Raw genomic sequence first — 20,510 nt, forward strand, 5'->3', positions numbered from 1 at the left:
CCAAGCAAGGGTACATCCGTAAATGATCGCATTAGGTGTTAAACGAAGGAGCCTGACATTTTCTTTTCTATTTATATAAATTACTTGACTACTCGAATGCTGAATCAATCCATAAACGGCTTAAACATAAAATGAGTCAATTGTTGCGTACATTGCGCAGTTAACGGTCAACAAATTTCATAATGAGAAATACAATTTAGTGACACTCCCTAAATCCGTTGCGTTACGTAAGATCCACAGAGGAGCGGCACTTTTCATGGATAGAGAATTATCTGGAAGGGGTTATTTAATTCAAAACTCAATGAGGATTGGTACATCTAGAACATATAAATCAGACATTTCTATTTCCGTCAAATCAGAGAAACATGAATATGCCAGTAGTCTTTTAGTGTATGCATAACCAAATATGGCTTGATTCAATTTTTGAGTAGAGGAATATATAATGGAAATGTAGGCATTAAATATGAACAGTTAAAGCAAGTTAAATTTGTTTATAATTGTAGTATTATAAACACATACAAAAGAAAATAAATCTGAATAAATATTTGGTATATCATACTTATAGAGAGGCTTTTTAAAAATACTTTGTATTGAGAGCAACAAACAATATACGTGTATAATAGGAATTCAAGATCATAAACAGGAGACAAAATAAAATAAACAAACAAGATCTTCTACGCCTACAGGTTATAATAGTGTAAAGGATGATACAAATGACTTTGAAACAATTTTTTGACACATTTTGATTCAGTAATGGTTTATAACTTTGTATCAAAATGCATTGATTCATTGTTTTGATTCAAAATATTATGAAAAACATTTTATCCGTGGGGTCAGTGAGAAAACATATTTTCTCAGCACACAAAGTGCAATAGACAAACCTCAATAGCTAAATATAATGTTAAGTACGTAAATATGTCATTTTGAACTCTTTTGTCATGTTTATGATTGTTTTCCCGTCATGCAGTTTGACAGGGCAGGTCCAGTTGAGCCAAGATGGCGGACTTTGAAGAACAGCTTTCCGACGAGGAGAAGGTATGTGGTTATCGATTCAGGCTTCCTGGTTGATTTTCCCTTCTCTGTTATTGGGATGTGTACAACTTATATATTGTCATAAACATGTCATAAATGTTATTACGCGCATGGGATGTTATAGAGTTGTCTAAATCCGCGATGAAGAGCGTGCTAAGGAAGCTAGCAAGCTAACTGAAACTCGATCTAATCGATGAACGCACTCCTCATAGACGCTAGACTGTGTTGATGGTGACTGAGATTAATATTATTAATAGTTAACTATTGTATGTAGAAAATGTATTATATTAGATCATATTTGCGGTTTCACATCAACATTGAAAGTAGTATTGAGTTTACCGACTGTTAGAGGCTTGGACTGGTACATCCAAATCAGGAAAAAATCACTTCATCAAGATTAACAACTTAATTTAGACAACATTATAAAAAAAAATCGTATATATTTGCGTCCATGCACTTATAATAATTTGTCACAACTTAGTCTCTCATGACTAAGTTAATTTTTTTTTATTTTTTTTATTACTTTTCATATAAAACTTATTTAAGATCAGTTTTCTCTTGTTGCTATGTATTGTTTCTAATAGTATCCTGCATGTAAATGGCTACATTTAATTTGTCGTTTTAGATTAATGTAATGAGATCAAGGGGAAGTGTTTTCTTTGCCCTAAAACAGGGGCGCAACCTCAGCTCTGGTCTTGTTTGTATTCTCAGCTGAGTGTCGGTGACCCAGCCCTCATTCTGCATGCTCTTACATGCGAGCGGCTCTTCCTGTCTCACGCCCTCACCCTCTGCTACCGAGCCGCTGCCAGTCATGGGCTGTTCTAATGTGCGGACTCGCCCCTCCGCTTCTGCAAAGTCGAAACAGTCGTGTTGAGGCCAGTTGAAGGTGGAAAGAAGCATTTCAGAAATGCTTAGATGTGGAAAACTTGTTGCAGCTGCAAACTACTCAAGATTGGGTAGATGTGATATTTAGATTCCACTGATATATTGTTTAGCACACCAGTGGGAGCAAAACACACACAAAAAAACACCTAAAACAATTCAATTGTTAGTCATACTTATAGGAAAATATTGAGCATAAGTGTCAAACACATTAATTAGTATTGGTATAATTTGATAGTCTTAAGATGTTTTTGTCATATTAATTGAAAGCTGTTTTCTGGTAATTGAGCAGTTTCCTTCCTACTAAAAGTGAACAAGATGGAGAATTCAACTACAAATTTTTTTTTATTTTAGTATAGCATCAGAAAATGCTGGGGTTTTTTTTATAGATTGAGTGATTTGTAGATTTTCATCAATTGCAGGCATTTATATTCTGTCAGTTATTATTGTGTGTGCCAGTTGTTAATGCAACTACAGTAATGCATTGATTTCCCCTCATTTACTTGCAGTACTTGTTTGAACATGTGACTAGTCAGGGAAACCAAGAATGGCAAATATTTTTGTCATCTTCTTGTGATTGTTTTCTACATACAGATTGAATTTAGGGTTTAGAAATGCTATCATGCAAGAAAACTTTACAAAACTCTTTTTCACACACATGCTGTATCATTTACTGGCCATTTTGATTTCTTACTGTTCATAAAATGGTGTTTTTTTAATATTTATTTATATAAACTATACACTTTTTCTACTACCGTTGAAAAGTTTTGGGTCAGTAAGATTTTTTAAAATGTTTTTGAAAAGTCTCTTTTACTCACCAAGACTGCATTTATAATAAATATATTAATATTGTGAAATATTATTAGAATATTTTTTTTTTATTGTAATGCATTTTAAAATCTAATTTATTTCTGTGATGCAAAGCTGAATTTTCAGCATCAATACTCCAGTCTTCAGTGTCACATGATCCTTCAGAAATCATTCTAATATGCTGATTTGGTGATCAATAAACATTTTTGACTATTATGAAAATTGAAAAACATTGCACTTTTTAATATTTTCTGCGGAAACAATTTCCTTATAGAAATCCTTTGATTAATGTCACGTTTGATCGATTCAATGCATCCTTGCAGAATGAAAGTATTAATTTTTTACTTTAAAAAAAAAAATACTGACTCCAAACTTTTGAATGATAGATTTTAGGTTTGTCTCAGTGACAACAGAATTATATAGCTGTTTTTTCCTTGCGTATTTGTGAAAAACAATATAGGAAATGGCACCCATCAGAAAAACATGGTTTTTCTGCACACATTTTAGCTGTGATTCAATGAGTGTTTTGGAGAAATAGAACTGTAGACATCCTAGATAAGATAACATCTAGACTTTACACAGAATTTAAAGTTGTTATATGATGTATAAGTAGTATCACATTTCCTTCAGATCTGCAAATTGATTTAAACCATTATGTTGCATTTCCAAATAACAACCAGCAAATTGGCTATTTTCGTTGTGATTTATTTATTCTAATTTAAAGCATGACTATACAGGAGGTCTTTACAGTATTTGTTTGTTGTTGGTCTGTTATTGTCACTGGTTTGTCAGTGAAGACAGACCCTGTTGAGGTTTCCACTAGGGTTGTGCCGATAGACGATAGTATCGTGTATCGACGATAGTATCGTGTATCGATGATAGACAGAGATATCGCCTGTGGCTGATGCCTTTGACGATAGCAAGACGATGATTATTATTATTATTATTATTATCAGGCTAGTAATACTATCTAATTAATATTAGGGCTTATTTGTTGCATTATATTTCTTCGCGTTTTTACAGTATTGCACATTCTAACCAATCACACACGATTATGCTGAGCTTATGAATGCAATGGCCAATCAGAGGCGTTCAGATGAGTCATCACTGAAACAGCGGAGTTCTGTTGGTCAGCGCGCACTAACTGAATTCTGACTCGCAAATTCTCTCATTATAAACAACAAAGTGCAGATGTACGTGCGATGTAAGTATAAGAGATTTATTCATCATATAGTGTAGATTCACTGAGTTTAACGGGAGTGTTTTTAAAATGCATAAACTCGCGCTAGACTGAGCTTGTGATGATGTTCTTTGGTAATGTAATGTTCTTTGCTCGTTTTCTGCAACATTAGCTGCTTTTTGAGTAACTGAGGGAATGTAAGCATTATAATTAGTAACTTACGATGTTTCTATTAATTTGTTATCATGTTAAATACAAATTCAGTCATATTAAAAACGTTAGGCTGTTGTTTCACGTTCTCGCAATGAAACGAAGTAAATAATTACATAAATTAGCACGATAATATCGTGTATCGACGATCTCACAGGCTGACGATGTGAAAACTGAGCATATCACCCAACACTAGTTTCCACGTTCAGGAGTGCTGGAATGGTCCAGAATGGGAAACAGCCATGGAGCCAGAGCTGGACTCAGTGTCACTGGCCCTTAATGCTTACATGTGCACTGCTAAGAAAAGCCTCAATTCTGCAGCCTTCTAAGGAGTGACACAGAGAGGGCTCAATGTATCGTCACAGGCAGCATTTGACCTGTTTTCGATAATACCACCTTCATTTAGCTGAAATACGGAATTTAAGTTGTTTTTGGCTCTAAGAGTCTTTGGAAAGGCTGTGGTTCCTAAAAATAATTTGTGTATGCATGACACCACTCCACCTATTCTTGAACATGACCGTTTTTCTTGGTTAGTTTTGAAGTGTTAGATGTTTTCTGCAAGCGTAGGTTTTGAGTAAACACGGACACATCTGTAGTGAGTTTTGCATGTGCAAACACTGCTCACGTTATCTTCATTAGTACTTTTGTTTTCCTCAGGTCCGCATTGCTGCAAATTTTATCATCCATGCTCCCCCTGGAGAGTTCAACGAAGTCTTCAATGGTAAAATATTCATGCAACATGTATACAGGCATCAAAAAGACCAAACAATAACTTATTCAGACAGTTTGGGGTTGGTAATATTTTTTTAATGTTTGTGTAGGAAGTCTCTTATGCTCTCCAAGGTTACAGTAATATGTGAAATATTATTACAATTTAACAGTTTTCTGTTTTAATATATTTTAAAATGTAATTTATTCCTGTGATGCAAAGCTGAATTACATCCAGCATCATTACTCCAGCCATCAGTGTCACATGATCCTTCAGAAATCTTGTTAATATGCTGATTTGCTGCTCAAGAAACATTTTTTTTTATTATTATTATCAATGTTGACTTGTGGTGCTTCATATTTTTGTGGAAACCATTACATAAAATTTTTTTCAGGATTCTTTGATGAATAAAAAGTATTTTTTGTAGCATTTTGAATGTCTTAATTGTCACTTTTGATCAATTTAATGCGTCCTACTGAATAAATGGTATTAATTTCTTTCAAAAACAAAACAATTCTACCTGACCCCAAGTTTTTGAACAGTAGTATACTGTATGTTAGGAGGAATTACATTATATTTTTATGTCACAACATGAATAGCTGACATCATAATGTTTTCATGATATCACATGACGTCTTTTCTTTGGTTTCAGATGTGCGGCTACTGCTCAATAGTGACAGTCTGCTCAGGGAAGGGGCGGCTCAGTGAGTAGCCTGTATTCATTACAGTATATGAATGCATATTGTATTACTATCTTCCCTGTCTCCTTCATAAGCCTGTTTTCTGCAAGCAAAATAGATCTAGATTCTCTTCAACAGATGCCATGAGTACGCAACTAGTTATCAGTGTCTCTTTCACTTTAGATTCCCCTTCACTATATGAATAGATCTATGGAGAAGTGATATATTTAGCTTTGTGGCTTTATCAAAAGTCCTTTGTTTAGATGAGATCAAATTTTATGAAACATTTTTTCTGTTTGTGACAGAGCCTTTGCCCAGTACAACATGGATCAGTTCACACCTGCGAAACTTGATGGAAGTGAAGATCAGGTGATTATAACAGTTACTGTTGAAGTTAAAATAGACTCTTATTAATTTCTTAACATACATTCACATGGTCATATTGTGCACAGTTTACCAGTACACATTATTCCAAAGAAACTGATGTTGAAACAAGCACTGCCTCTCAAACAACTTTTTGTCACCTTAATATATAATAGCCTCAATAGCCAAAAAATTTCTACAACTTTCCACGGTTGGAAAGAAGTTTCCATTTAAACTGAATGTTGTATTAAATTGTACTTAAACTGCTTCCAAACTGCAGGTTTTGATCACAGAGCATGGAGACCTTGGTCATGGCCGGTTTTTTGACCCTCGTAAGAAACAGTCGTTCAAGTTTGACCACCTGAGGAAAGAGGCAAGTGAACCACAGTCTCATGAGGGTGAGGCGGCCCTCAGGCCGTGGAGGGATGCTTGTGACGAAGCTCTGAGGGCGTACGTCAAAGACCATTACCCCACTGGAGTCTGCACTGTGAGTTCACTAAAGCATTTTCATTTGTTAAAGGAATAGCTTAATAAAGCAGTTTCTAAGTGTGAGTGTGTTTTCTGCCACATTTTTGCTGACATATTCTTGTATTGTTTTTAGGTTTATGGGAAAACCATCGAGGGACAGCAAACCATCATTGCCTGTATTGAGGGTCATCAGTTTCAGCCTAAAAATTTCTGGTAATTTCTTTATCAGTTTTTGTTATTTTAGTACTTAAGCTATATGAAAATGTAACTGGCTGAAATAAGATAAATGTAAGTTTTTTATTATTTAAATACATTTTATTTCATTTTATTTCGTTTAAACTTTAGTTAACTATATACGTTTAGTCATGAAACTAGATGGCGCAGGCTGATGGGTTGTTAACGTAACTGATGATATTCAGAGAGTTAAAGGGGTCATATGATGCTGCTAAAAAGAACATTATTTGGTGTATTTGTTGTAATGAAATGGGTTTATGCGGTTTAAAGTAAAAAAAAAAAAAAAAACACAATATTTCCCACATACTGTACATTATTGTTTCTCCTCTATGCCCTGCCTTTTTGAAACTCAAAAAATTCTTAAAAATCGATTTTTACAAAGCTCATCGTCTGAAAAAGCAAGGTGTGCTATGATTGGCCGAATGGTAGATATGTGGGGGCGTGTTCGAACGAGCCATTTTAGGTAGGCGTGGTTAACTCTTAACTTTTATAAAGAATATCTCTTTGGATTTGAGACTTTAGTCTTTGCAAATTTACAGATCTTCTTTGTGCACCAAGAGCTTGTAACACTCCAAAGACCCGATATGAATATCGGATAGGCGCATCCCTAGACATAATATTGTTCTTGTAAACGGTTTCCATTTAAAATGTACGTACATTTACCAATCATTTTCAGAGAAATTTCCACATGACCTTGGTGTTTGTCAAAAAACACTAGGTAATTTGACTGAATTTTTACAGGAGTGGTTGGAGAAAAACACCAACATCCTTGATTTGGACAGCAATAAAATCGCAGACTAGTCCCTGTAAATGCTGAAAATACCTTACGTCCCCATGAGAAAAATGTACAGTCTGAATATGTATGATTTCCCAGGATGCACCCATTGAAGTTGGTTGAGAGAAAGCTTGTTGCACTAAACTGTGGAATAATAAAGAATTGGGCGTTACTAGACTTTTGTCTGGTAATCTTAACACATTAAAAACCACAGTAGTTGTTCACTCTGTTTTGTATGCCTGACGCAGTTACTGGCTTTGTTCCAAGTATGATATATGACCTTTATATGTGTGGAATGAGCTCTGCCTCCACCCAGATCATGACCCTACTGTATCTAGTAGGGCTGTAAAAAAAAAAAACGAATTTCAAATATTCGTTGAATTTAAACAAAAAAATGTTGGTATGCGTCAGTCGTCAGGCAGCCTTATCAGTGGCGCACGAAATGCGACGACGATGTAAGTGTCATTTATATACTATAAAATTTAAATACATTTCTTTTGAATCTATAGCATATTTTTTAATAAGGCAACAACATATGATAGATACGATAGGACAAAACAAATACAGTGCAGCACAAACTGTTTTTATACAGTCTATGAGCACGAAGCGCTTACAATGTGCACATCCGGTGTGCAGAATGATGACGTCACAGCCTGACGCCGTAGCCTATCCAGTTGAACCCACTAGATGCGGCGCTGCTACTACGTTGTTCATTCAATATATAGCAGAAAACGAGAGCATCAGTGTTGCGAATATGTTGTTTACGGCGAAACTGAAACCAAGCCGTTCACACAGAACGAATATTTATCACATTTTCTAGCGGGGCGTCTATCAGCGTTGCACAAGAGAGCGGCATGTTTAGAAAGCCATGTAAAATTAATGTAAGTTCAACTTTTAAAAAAACATGTCTCAAGACTTTATGCCGGTTTTCCCCCATCCCACTCTATCTCATGTTTTTAAATGAAGAAAGTAGCCCACTCTTTGTGATTGGTTTTTGGTCCTTTGTATTAAACTATACATACATGCATGGTGCTGGGTTTTTTTCTAATTGTTTAAGCAACTTTATTAATTATATATGGTTTATAAACATTATGCATTTTTTTCAGAGATAGTCATGTTATTTTATTATGCTTTGAAGAAACTTGCATAATATTTTGCTCGATGCGCCCTCTTGTGGCCTCAGGAGAGAAGCCAAAAGCTTTTTTCCCCTAACTGAAATTATGCCTTTTAAATTCAAATATAATTAGAATTTTGCTCATATTTCAGTGGAAAAGTCATTTTGACAGCCCTAGTATCTAGAGACTATTTAAGTAACAATAATTTGCACAATCGAAAAAAAAATAAAAAATCTCGGATTTGTATCGGCCTTCTCTGACCGATACCCGATCCAAGAAAAATAGCACTATCGGAGCCGATACCCGATATGAATATCGGATAGGCGCATCCCTAGACATAATATTGTTCTTGTAAACGGTTTCCATTTAAAATGTACGTACATTTACCAATCATTTTCAGAGAAATTTCCACATGACCTTGGTGTTTGTCAAAAAACACTAGGTAATTTGACTGAATTTTTACAGGAGTGGTTGGAGAAAAACACCAACATCCTTGATTTGGACAGCAATAAAATCGCAGACTAGTCCCTGTAAATGCTGAAAATACCTTACGTCCCCATGAGAAAAATGTACAGTCTGAATATGTGTGATTTCCCAGGATGCACCCATTGAAGTTGGTTGAGAGAAAGCTTGTTGCACTAAACTGTGGAATAATAAAGAATTAGGCGTTACTAGACTTTTGTCTGGTAATCTTAACACATTAAAAACCACAGTAGTTGTTCACTCTGTTTTGTATGCCTGACGCAGTTACCGGCTTTGTTCCAAGTATGATATATGACCTTTATATGTGTGGAATGAGCTCTGCCTCCACCCAGATCATGACCCTACTGTATCTAGTAGGGCTGTAAAAAAAAAAACGAATTTCAAATATTCGTTGAATTTAAACAAAAAAATGTTGGTATGCGACAGCCTTATCAGTGGCGCACGAAATGCGACGACGATGTAAGTGTCAAAATATATTCAAACAGAAAACGGATCATTTGAACTGTAATATTTCATAATATTACTGATTTTACTGTATATTTATTATATTACCAAACCCCAACTTTTGAACTGTAATTTATATTAACGCCATTTCGAGTGGATTTTCTTTACTAAGCCTTTTTCTTTAATTGGTATTAATTATAATTGTGAATGTTGGATGTACAGTTTGGCTTGCCAAAATATACTCTTCATTTAGCTTCAAAATGTCACTACAAATCTCTTTTCCCAATTTCCCAAAGCTTACTATGGCAACATGAGAATGCTAATTTAGATAAACCATCAGTTAAACACCTGATGTTCTTCCTTTTCCTTTTAATTTTGTTGTGCTAGTGCCATTTGCTTGCTTTCTTTCACAGTGTAAAATATGAAATTGCCCTGTGAATCCTTTTCATTCTGACCAAAATTAAATAACAAAACCATATTTTTATCAAAAAATTAAACCCACTAAAAAATCTAAACAATTACAATTTCTGAAATTCTTTTGTAACTTCTTTTTAGGAATTATGAGTGAGCAAATTAGCCACTTTTGGTTATGTAGTGATCGTTTTTGTGCTTCTGTTTCAACAGAATGAGGTACAGACTGCCAAGGAGTTTGTCAAAATCATCGAAAATGCTGAGAACGAGTATCAGGTTTGTTGATTTGGATTGGTTAGTCCTTATTTTACAGTACTGCGAGTGCATGTTAGTCTTGATGGAGGAAGAAATGAATTATTATATATTACCTGATTAGATCTATAAGGTGTGAAGAACCATACAGTGAGATTTCCCCTGCCGTTTGTCTTCCAGACGGCCATCACTGAGAACTACCAGACCATGTCTGACACCACCTTCAAGGCCTTACGCCGGCAGCTTCCTGTCACCCGTACCAAGATCGACTGGAACAAGATCCTCAGCTACAAGATCGGCAAAGAGATGCAAAACGCTTAGACACACGGCATGCCTTCGCTCCTGCTCGCGTTACAGGCAAAGAGACAAGCTACGAGGGGCCCATATCTAAACCTGAATCCAGGGCAGGGCCAAGGCGAGAAGGTCCTTCAAGAAGTGTGCTAAAAATGTGTCTGTCCTTTTTTTTGTTTGTTTTCCAGAAGCCACAGTTTGACCTCAGCTGAAGAGACTGCCTCCTTTTCTGTATCGTAGGAGGGCTGCAAGCTTGTTTTAATGGGTTTAGCAAACGTTTTTGCTATTGAACAAATACCTCCCATGACACCAGTGTACAGCATCATAAATAACCCCCCCTATTATCACTTACTTCACCCCCTAGATCAGCATTCCCAATGCTTGACACACACACTGTACTTTTTATTGCACTTAGCCCATATGATCAATTGAGTCTATTTTGTTTACTTTTTTTAGCAACTCGACTCAAAGTTTTACTTTGAGTCATAAGATATAATTGATCAATGTGTAGCCCATCAAAGCTCTCTGGCTGGTTATAAAGAATGTCTTGACACCAGTTTATCATCACCATCTTGTTTTCCAACGTAACAGTTGGTCTTTTTTGAAAGCAATGTTGTAAGGTGCCATCATTTGAATGTGCTGTCAGTTGATCACAGCGAGGGTTGTGCCAAAGTGAGCATTGTATTTGTACAGTAATTCATTTCAGGGTTATTGTTCTGTGTAGAAATGGTCCCATCGTCGTACTCTGGTGTCTAAGAGTGGTATATATACTGTATGCAGTTACACAAAATATTTGTTACCCCTCACTTCAGCCTCCTACCCTAGCTTTTATTGCTAACTATTTTTTACAAAATGTAAGAACAAATATGATCCCAGAGGAATAAATGATTTGCACCAAACTGACTTTATTGCTATTATTATTTTTTATAATATGGTGTAACATCATTTTAATGTCACAATATTATATATAATGTTAAAATGCTCTGATGTCAATTTGATTCTGTGTCATTTAGTAATGCGTCATAATTTCTGGAATTTGGCCCTGAATCATTTCATTTGTTGATTATGATATTCATAATTATTTTAAGGATTACTGGGTTTTGTTTTAATTATGTATTTTGTTAACGTGTTATGCATAAGAGATTATCATCATCATCAAATTATAATAAATTCTGTAACTGGTGCATTAAAATATAATAGTTAAATTGTGCATTTCTACACCCCTGCTCAATTTGCTAGAATATTTGTTTGGTTATGCTATTAAAAAAGGATTTAAAAAATGTACTTTATACCCATGTACATCAGCCTCAGAAATTAAGTTTTTAGGTTTATACTTTATATATATATATATTTTTGGCAAGTGTTGATAATTATCCTCTGAATTGATTACCTTTTATTAGGGATTTTTCTAAGATGTGTCATTCATGTATGCCAAATACTGAATTTGAATCCATTATTTGAGCTGACAACAGAAAATTATAAAATATGGGCATTGTTTGGGGAGTACTAAGCATGTATATAACAGTATATACTCCTGAAATAGTGATAGTAGTATGTTAGAATGCAATTCTGAGCATATATTTCTCTATGCACTTAAAATTTTTTTGTATACAACAGCATAGACGGCACATTAAGCTAGTATTCTATTCTGAATTTCAAACAGTCGTTATAGAACTCTTGGGTATACATGAACAGGAGCTGCGCCCTCTGATGGAGAGCGTCGGTACAGCATTCTCCTCCACTATCCCACAATTCTAATGTTTACGGCTAGTCGGTGAAAGATGGCGGACAGCAGTGGCAGTAATCCTCAATCACCCGGGTTCACGGAGAAATTAAAATCGTGGCTCTGCTGGTCGTGGACGTACATATGTACGCTCTGGTTCGCCATGGTCTTAACGATGGTTTACGTGCTGAGGAGCCCGCTGAAGCTGCAGGAGACCGTCAACGCAGGTGTGTGTTTACGATCAGCTGTGGGGTTGTTTACTACTCAACGCGGGGTATCTTTCTATTCACTGAAGGAAAAATTCACACAAATATGAAAATGCTACCATTATTTCTCTCGTCTCCATGCAAACCCATTTGAGGGGGTATCATTTTTTTTCGAATATGAAAGGAGAAATGTTGAAGTCAGTGCTGGTTTTCCATGCAATGTCAATGAATGGTGACTGAAGATGTCAAGTGGCCAAAAGGACTCTAAATTGTCATTAGGTATCATAACAAGTAGTCCATACGACTCGTGCATTATATTACAAGTCGTTTGAATTCATACTATATCATTGTGAGAGAAACAGACATGCATTTCAATTCGTTACTGATGAATTGAATGTGATGTTTACTTCAGATAAAAGCAGCTGTCAAATGCAAGTCTAGAACAATGTAGGTTATGTTTTATGCATTAATTCCATGCACTGAAGCTTCAATCCTATATCTCACAATTTGTTGACATTTTGTTTTGTTATGGGTATTGATATCCACAAATGCATATCATTTTTACACAGTACAGTGTGCATGTGATGTTTGAGTAGTTATTCAGAATATTTCTGAAACTTCTGAAAGCATTATTCAGAAGAGGAATTTATCAAGACAATGTGCACAATACATAAAATGGAAATATTTTTATGCAAGATAGATTAGGTTTAATCATCATTATTAGTTTTTATACTAAAGACATTTTTAAAAGTTGTATGCAAATAATCAAGTAACTTGTCGCCGTGTTTTACGTGTTGTGTTCAAAATAAAATGTTGAAATACATAATTTTTAAAGCTTTGTTTTTAAGATCATAGAGTTTATAAACAGATGTTGACTACATATAGGTATGGGTTTTGTAAACGAATGAACAAAACAGTCTAACAACAGTCTTACACGAACAAAGCTTCTCTTCAATAACTCAGCTTCAAATATAATATATATTATATGAAATATATTTCAGGTTTTCATTTTTTTTAAGTACAGTGTGCATGTAATGTTTGAGTAGAAGCATTATTCAGCGGTTGATTTTCAAATGAATTTTAATATAAATAAAAAATGTAATAATTTTATAACCATAATTATTCAAGATGTGAGTTTAGTCATTCTTTTTAAAGAGTTGTAAGTAAATGTATGGCCATTTTAAATGAGTTTTATGAGTTATAATAAAAATTATTATTTATTTAGAATCTACTAAATACATCCCCACACACACATACAAAAAAAAAAAAAAAAATATATATATATATATATATATTTGAATGGTTTAGCTTTTTTCCCCAGTGACTTTAAATTGCTGAAGCATTTTTCAAGATCAAGAGTTATCAGTAGATGTTTACTATACTGATTGATTGACAGGTGATATATATATATATATATAGTATGAGTATATAAAAATGATTATAATTTCTTTGTCTTACTATATTGTTATTTGTCCACAGCATCTGTGTTTTTAAACACTCTTACGCCGAAATTCTATGTTGCGTTGACTGGAACCTCGTCGCTCATCTCGGGCCTCATATTGGTGAGTCTTTTTCTCGGCTTTGGTACTTAATTAAATAAGTAATAATAATCATACTAAACAACTAACTTCAGTTTCAAAGCTGTGTGAAATCACACTGTTTGTGTCTGTCTTCAGATATTTGAGTGGTGGTACTTCAGAAAGTATGGCACGTCCTTCATCGAGCAGGTGTCTGTCAGTCACTTGCGCCCCTTACTGGGAGGAGTGGAGAACAGCAGCTCTGCGGGCCTCTTCTCCTCAGTAAACGGCGATACCGAGCCGAGAACCAACGTTGCAGGTTTTTGAAAGTTACTGGCTACATGTTTATCTTTCTAAATATTATGAAGGAAATATCTTTTTCTTTTTCTTTCAGAATGTAAAGTGTGGAGAAACCCACTGAACCTATTCAGAGGTGCCGAGTACAGCAGGTATATTGTTGGACGTTTCCTAAACGGTTTCAGTTCATTTCAATAATATTTGAATTGAATTGACTTCCATTATTTAAAAAATTCATATTCATTAATGATCCTTTCATTCCAGGTACACTTGGGTGACAGGAAAAGAGCCCCTGACATACTACGACATGAATTTATCAGCACAAGATCATCAGACCTTCTTCTTGGGAGACACTCAGCAACTTAGACCAGAGGACTCTGGTTAGTCTCATGCTCTTTCACCTAAAACAAAAAAGCCTAGATTTACTCCGAACTGATGTTTTATCATGATTGCTATCTCTCTTGCTTGTTCTGCAGTAATGCAAAAGGCCTGGAGGGAGAGGAACCCACAGGCACGTATTCGAGCAGCTTACCAGGCAATTGAGCTGAACCGCGAGTGAGTTTCAAGCATACTTACAATTATATTCAATTTACCCTCTTCAGACGTGGCTCATCTGGTCAGATTTGACAGCTGCAACCATCCACTTAATAAACAGCAATAAAAATGCATGAACTAGGGATTCACAGTATGATGGTACCATTTTGCTTATTTGCTTATTTTTCTTTTATTATACTGTATTCGTCCATATTGGATATTTAAAAAGGAATGCTCACTTAAAGGGGTGGTTGACTTTTTTTTTTTTATAGGCTTGATTGTGTTTATGGGGTGCAGTGTAACATGTTAGCTTTTAATATACGGTTTTATTCTGATTAAAGCTTTAATACAGTTCGGCAACCGCACGCGCATCCATGTATAACGCTTCTCATAACTATAGTATGTGAAAATAAGTGTATTCACTGAGCTGAATGAGAGAGAGAGAGAGAGAGAGAGATGCAGAGCGTGTGCAGAGCAGGGCGAGGCCAGGAACAGGATGAGAACATTGCTTTAGAACATTGATTTTGAAACTTGTGAATCCATTAGAATCGTTAGAAGACAGAATCGTGATTCATATATGAACAGATTTTTACGTGCACCTCTAGTTTTCTCTTCCTCTTCTCTAAAGCAGCGCAGCATGGCCTCGCCCCCTTTGTTGCGTGTTCCCGGAGGCAGGGTTTATGTAAAATTCTGGGTTCTTGACGTAACGGACCCGGGAAGTAACTCGTTGTAGTCCCTTACCAGTCGTTTTTGTAGGCATTAAACCGCCAGAATTTTAAAAGACGATATCTCCGTTTGCATTGAACTTTCAGCTTCGTAACTTTGCAGATATTGTTTATGCTCAAACAGCAACATTACAACTAACTAACATTAAAAAAGTGAAATCGCAATCAACCACCCCTTTAAATCTAATCTTAATAAGTTAATACAGTTAAATGTAATCTTTAGCAAATCTCAAAATAAATATAAATTTTTCATAATGTGCATTATAATGATGATGCCTAAATTCAATTGTAACTTGTCATTTTAAAATGACCTTTTTTAATTTTAAGTGTTATATTGTTAATTTATTTAAATACACATCAGCATGAAATTGTAATATAAGACATGTATTGTTATTTAATTACTCGCTTTCTGTGTCAGCCAGAATAGGGATTTTACTTTTTGTAACTCTCTTTTATTTTATCATATCGGACAGTATTGGATATTTAATGATGTATGCTAATTTCCTCTGTTACTTAAAGATAATCTTTAAAAATATAATAATAATTTAATAACACTGTTAAATGTAATTTTTTCATATTCATTTTTCATATTGTGCATTATAATGAATGTCAGCTTTTATTATTTCTATATATATAACAGTATGTTATTGTAATATAAGCCATATATTGTAATTGACCATAAGATAGAAATAATTACTCTGCCTTTTCTGTGTCTGACAGAATTTTATCATCAGTGCATCTCTAATGTTAATACCGAAGGTACTTTTTCTGACTCTCAAGCATATGACTCATTCATTGCAGATGCGCTGCAGCATATGTGCTTCTGGCCGAGGAGGAAGCCACAACCATCACAGAGGCTGAACGGCTTTTCAAACAAGCGCTTAAAAATGGTATGAAACTTTCACACTGTCACACATATATGCTCGGCACACAGTGACTCACACTGTCGATCATTCTCGTTGCTTTCACAGCCGGCAAAGACACCAATCTTGTGGTCTACATCAAGCGCAGACTGGCCATGTGTGCTAGAAAACTGGGTCGCATCAAAGAAGCTGTAAAGATGATGAGAGATGTGAGCGAAGCAATGTACCACTTACAAAGTTTAGTTGTTGTGGCTGTAAAAAGTGTGTTTTGTAATGATTATCTGATGGGGCTTATGACTTGCCACATTGACTTTTTTATAGAAATTGTTTTACAGTAAATTAGATTTAGATTTCTTCTTTTTGGCCCAACAAATGAGTCTAAATGATTTTCTGTGGCTTTCCACAACATGATTGAGCGTTCCTGTGACTTTAGAGCAGGTATAAAATTGATTCAAGCTTTCTCTGTTCAATTTTACAAAAAATTAAAACTCCAAAACATATTGTCACTCCATATCTGTGGAATATTCTCAGGGCAAATTTACACACCTTAACATTTTCTTTACAATTCTGCTCCATTAATAAATATTAACTGAAAGAGAAACAACAGTAGATTTTAAAATGTAAAAATCTGATGTAGCATATGAAATCTTATAGCATTTAAAAAAAAAAATGTTGCCTAAAATTTTGATTTTTATAGTTTATAAAAGAAATCCTCAGTGTAAGATGCCATCCATGTAATTCTAGAATATATTCTGTGATCATCAGAGTAATTTCTGATACAAGAAATTGATTAATTTTAGATACCTTTTTTTTGTGAATACATTGCAGCTCAGCCTTTAATTGAAATGTAGCATACTAATGTCACTGGACTGGACAGATTTGTTTTATTTTGTAAGTGGCATCTTGTACTTAATTATGCTCTATTGCGTAATTGTTATTTTCTTGTTTCTTTGTACAGTTAATGAAAGAATTCCCCTTATTGGGAATGTTAAATATTCATGAGAACCTTTTAGAAGCATTATTAGAGCTGCAGGCCTATGCTGATGTACAAGCAGTCCTCGCAAAATATGACGGTAAGCTCATTCAGCTGTCATGTTACATTACATTTCAGACAGGACCAGGAAGTGATGCCAGTATCATTTTATTAACTATCTGATGTTTCCCGCCTCAGATATCAGCTTGCCAAAATCAGCTACTATATGCTACACATCTGCCTTACTGAAAGCCAGAGCAGTGTCAGATAAGTAAGTCCAGTATTGAATAGTATATTACGGTATCATAGCATAGGTGATGTTTATGGATTATTTTTGTTGAATGAATCTGTATGTGTGTCGTATGGCAGGTTTTCACCTGAAGCAGCGTCTAGACGAGGTCTCAGCACAGCAGAGATGAACGCAGTGGAGGCCATACACAGAGCTGTGGAGTTCAACCCACACGTACCAAAGGTTCGAAAGATTCTTTTAAAGGGTCCAAAATTAACTTTCTGCATCGCATGACAATGGCCTGTGAAATGAGAACATTTGCAGATTTATTACTGTATTTTACCTAATTTCCTTAGTTTTTTCCCTTATGGCCAAGGGATAAAAATGATTTAACTGGTAACAAAATGTTAAACCACACTTATTACATTTAGTTTCTTATACACTACCGTTTAGGATTGAAAAGATTTTTTTTAATGTTTGGGAAAGAAGTCACTTATGCTCACCAAGGCTGCATCTTTTTTTTTTAACCAAAATACAGTTAAAACAATATTATTGTGAAATATCAGTACAAATTAAAATAACTGCTCTCTGTTTTAATACATTTTAAAATGTAGTTTTTTTAACATTATGGCAGAGATGAATTTTTAGCATCATTACTCCAGTCTTCAGTGTCACATGATCCTTCAGAAATCATTCTAATATGCTGATTTGCAGCTCAAGAAATATTTCTTATTATTATCAATGTTGAAAACAGTTGTGCTGCTTAATATTTGTGAAAACTGTGATACATTTTTTCAGGATTCTTTGTAACTTTATAAATATTTTATTTAAATGTATTTGAATCAGTTTAACGCTGTCTTGCTGAATAAAAGTATAAATTTCCTTCAAAAACAAAACAAAAAAACATTTGAACGATAGCATATATGCGGTAGTATACTGTATATGAAATTGCCAATAATGCTTCACCACATGGAGCTCTGGAATTGCAACAGTAAAACAAAACTTTTGGCTTTTTAATCTAAATTTCTGATACGTCCAGTAATAATAATAAAAAAACTACCAGTTTTAAGCGATCTCATCATGATGCATAATGCAAATATTTAAGTTGCTTGGCCACACAGTTTTATCTCACTGTTATTCACGAGTGCAGACATATTTTCATGACCAGGAGGTGATGCTGTTGAAGCACAGTGCAGATATCAGGAGTGCATCGTTCACAGTTTTACGTTGAACATAATTGCAGCCCAAGACTGCCGAGCATAGATTTTCATAAGCTGTTTAGGGTGAAAGTTGTATCACCTTTGATTTTCCTTTTGCTCTTTAAAGATGTTTTGACCTTCCTTATCTATTTCTTTCTTTGTACCTGGTTCTAACTTGCCACTTTCCAAAGCACTAGATCGGACTTCAAAGTGCACAGCCTCTTCGCACCCAAACACACACGGTCTCAGACGAAGGGTATTTACACACGTGTGCACCTCAGACGTGCTGTATCAGACTACAAAGTGCACCTGTTTGAAATGTTCAGCAAATATCAAAACACATACACCTGGCCTTTCATACGCCAAATCTTTTTGACCCTAGGGCAAAAAGGACGATCCAGAATGAGCAAAGAGGGTGTTGAATGTCAGTAGCATTACTATACATTTGTGTGATCACTTCAAACAGAGACTTTATAGTCTGTCCTCCTAAAGGTATACCTCCAACCTTATAGATTGTATATTTTGTGTACCTTTTGCAAAAGGCTTTAAAGAAAGGGTATGATCACATTAGTAAAGATGTTAGGTGTGTGGACTTTTTTGGGCAAAATTTGGGCAAAGCAGTAATAATTTACACTATTATTACATAAGCAATAAGATACAAGAGACCATTTACAATATATCAATGAAAACTTGTCTGTCATGTTTTTATTATGTAGTAACAGTTTCATAAAAGTGAAAAGGCACTTGATTGCATGCTAAATGTCATGCTCTCTCGTACGTATTGCTAATGTCAGTGGTTTTTTAATGTCTGTAAAAATATGGCCCAATATAATGTGTTATTATGAAGGATTTTTCCGTATAGATTTTTCACAGGTGTTTATCTGTATTTTGAAATATCATTGCATTTTGTAGTGTTTTATGGTCGAAGGAAATGTTTGGAAAATGTACTGATAATTTTCCGCCAGAACATTATCCATTTTTCTATAATTCATTTTTTCCTTACAGTGTAGGGGTGAATTTCTGGATCACATTTCACCCCAATATCAAGGGGAAAATAATGCATTATATTTTGCATTAAGAAAATAAAGCATAATTTTCCTTAATGACTTTTTTGTCATTGTAACATTATTTACCAGATTCCTAGTGGAATGACAGGATTTCGCCCACAAAATTTTAGTTGAGCAGGAAATGTGACCACGACATTTGCTTAAGCATAGAGTGTTAAAAGTCAAGTGGTGTGAAAATTAAGAATAACAGGAAAATAGGGTATTTATTGACCTGTTTTTTCTCTGTCTTTTTTTTCCCAGCATTTCACGAGGTCTCAGTGTACCCGAAGAAGGAGCTTCCTTTCTTCATCCTCTTCACAGCGGGCCTGTGCTCGTTCTGTGCCATGTTGGCCATGCTCACACACCAGTTTCCAGAGCTTATGGGGGTCTTTGTCAAAGCTGTGAGTATCTGTACGCCTCACCGAATCCAAAAGTGTGTGTTTTGTTTGTTGTTGCTTTTTGGCTTTCCTCTTGCCCTTATTATTTATTAATTTTTTTGTTTGTTTAGAAGAGAAAGTACACAATCACTGAACTCCCAAGATAAACATTTCATTGTGTTGCAATATAAGAAAGAAGTGTCAGTCAATGGAACTCTAGACGGTACAAACTGCGGCTCATTATGAGATCAATGACTGTCTGAGATGTTCTATTAAAGGAACAAATTAGGCTGTGCATTACATTTTACCACGGGTAAATGTTTTTTTCGTTAAAATTGATTTATAGTTCAATATTATTATTATTATTTATAATATTAATAATTTATTAGGATTTTCCAATTTATATTATCAGTAATATATATTTTAACTAGTTGTGTGCGTGTGTGTATGTATATATATATATATATATATATATATATATA

The 20,510-nt window shown here is 34.8% G+C and overlaps 2 protein-coding genes across 2 annotated transcripts in view; both read left to right on the forward strand.

The window, feature by feature from the left end:
• Positions 1-947: 947 nt before the first annotated feature.
• On the forward strand, positions 948-11,233 carry LOC107569798 (F-actin-capping protein subunit alpha-1-like). The gene is made up of 9 exons (XM_016255954.1): positions 948-1,035; positions 4,772-4,835; positions 5,476-5,527; positions 5,809-5,872; positions 6,147-6,353; positions 6,468-6,547; positions 7,310-7,314; positions 9,951-10,072; positions 10,229-11,233. Exons 1-9 carry the CDS (start codon positions 997-999, stop codon positions 10,367-10,369), a joined length of 774 nt encoding a protein of 257 aa, XP_016111440.1. The 5' UTR covers positions 948-996; the 3' UTR covers positions 10,370-11,233.
• An 845-nt stretch (positions 11,234-12,078) lies between these two features.
• The window catches only part of st7l (suppression of tumorigenicity 7 like), an 11,591-nt gene continuing 3,159 nt past the window's right edge, over positions 12,079-20,510 (forward strand). The window contains exons 1-13 of the mRNA XM_016255955.1: positions 12,079-12,289; positions 13,748-13,830; positions 13,945-14,104; positions 14,180-14,234; positions 14,347-14,462; positions 14,559-14,637; positions 16,143-16,231; positions 16,313-16,413; positions 17,163-17,277; positions 17,376-17,448; positions 17,547-17,649; positions 18,803-18,908; positions 19,913-20,052. Of these exons, the coding sequence (XP_016111441.1) occupies positions 12,121-12,289; positions 13,748-13,830; positions 13,945-14,104; positions 14,180-14,234; positions 14,347-14,462; positions 14,559-14,637; positions 16,143-16,231; positions 16,313-16,413; positions 17,163-17,277; positions 17,376-17,448; positions 17,547-17,649; positions 18,803-18,908; positions 19,913-20,052 (1,389 nt within the window). The 5' untranslated portion in view covers positions 12,079-12,120. The remainder of the gene's footprint in view (positions 12,290-13,747; positions 13,831-13,944; positions 14,105-14,179; positions 14,235-14,346; positions 14,463-14,558; positions 14,638-16,142; positions 16,232-16,312; positions 16,414-17,162; positions 17,278-17,375; positions 17,449-17,546; positions 17,650-18,802; positions 18,909-19,912; positions 20,053-20,510) is intronic.

The sequence above is a fragment of the Sinocyclocheilus grahami genome, unplaced genomic scaffold, assembly GCF_001515645.1.
Source record: "Sinocyclocheilus grahami isolate Dianchi unplaced genomic scaffold, SAMN03320097.WGS_v1.1 scaffold1382.1, whole genome shotgun sequence".
In the NCBI taxonomy this organism is placed as follows: domain Eukaryota; kingdom Metazoa; phylum Chordata; class Actinopteri; order Cypriniformes; family Cyprinidae; genus Sinocyclocheilus; species Sinocyclocheilus grahami.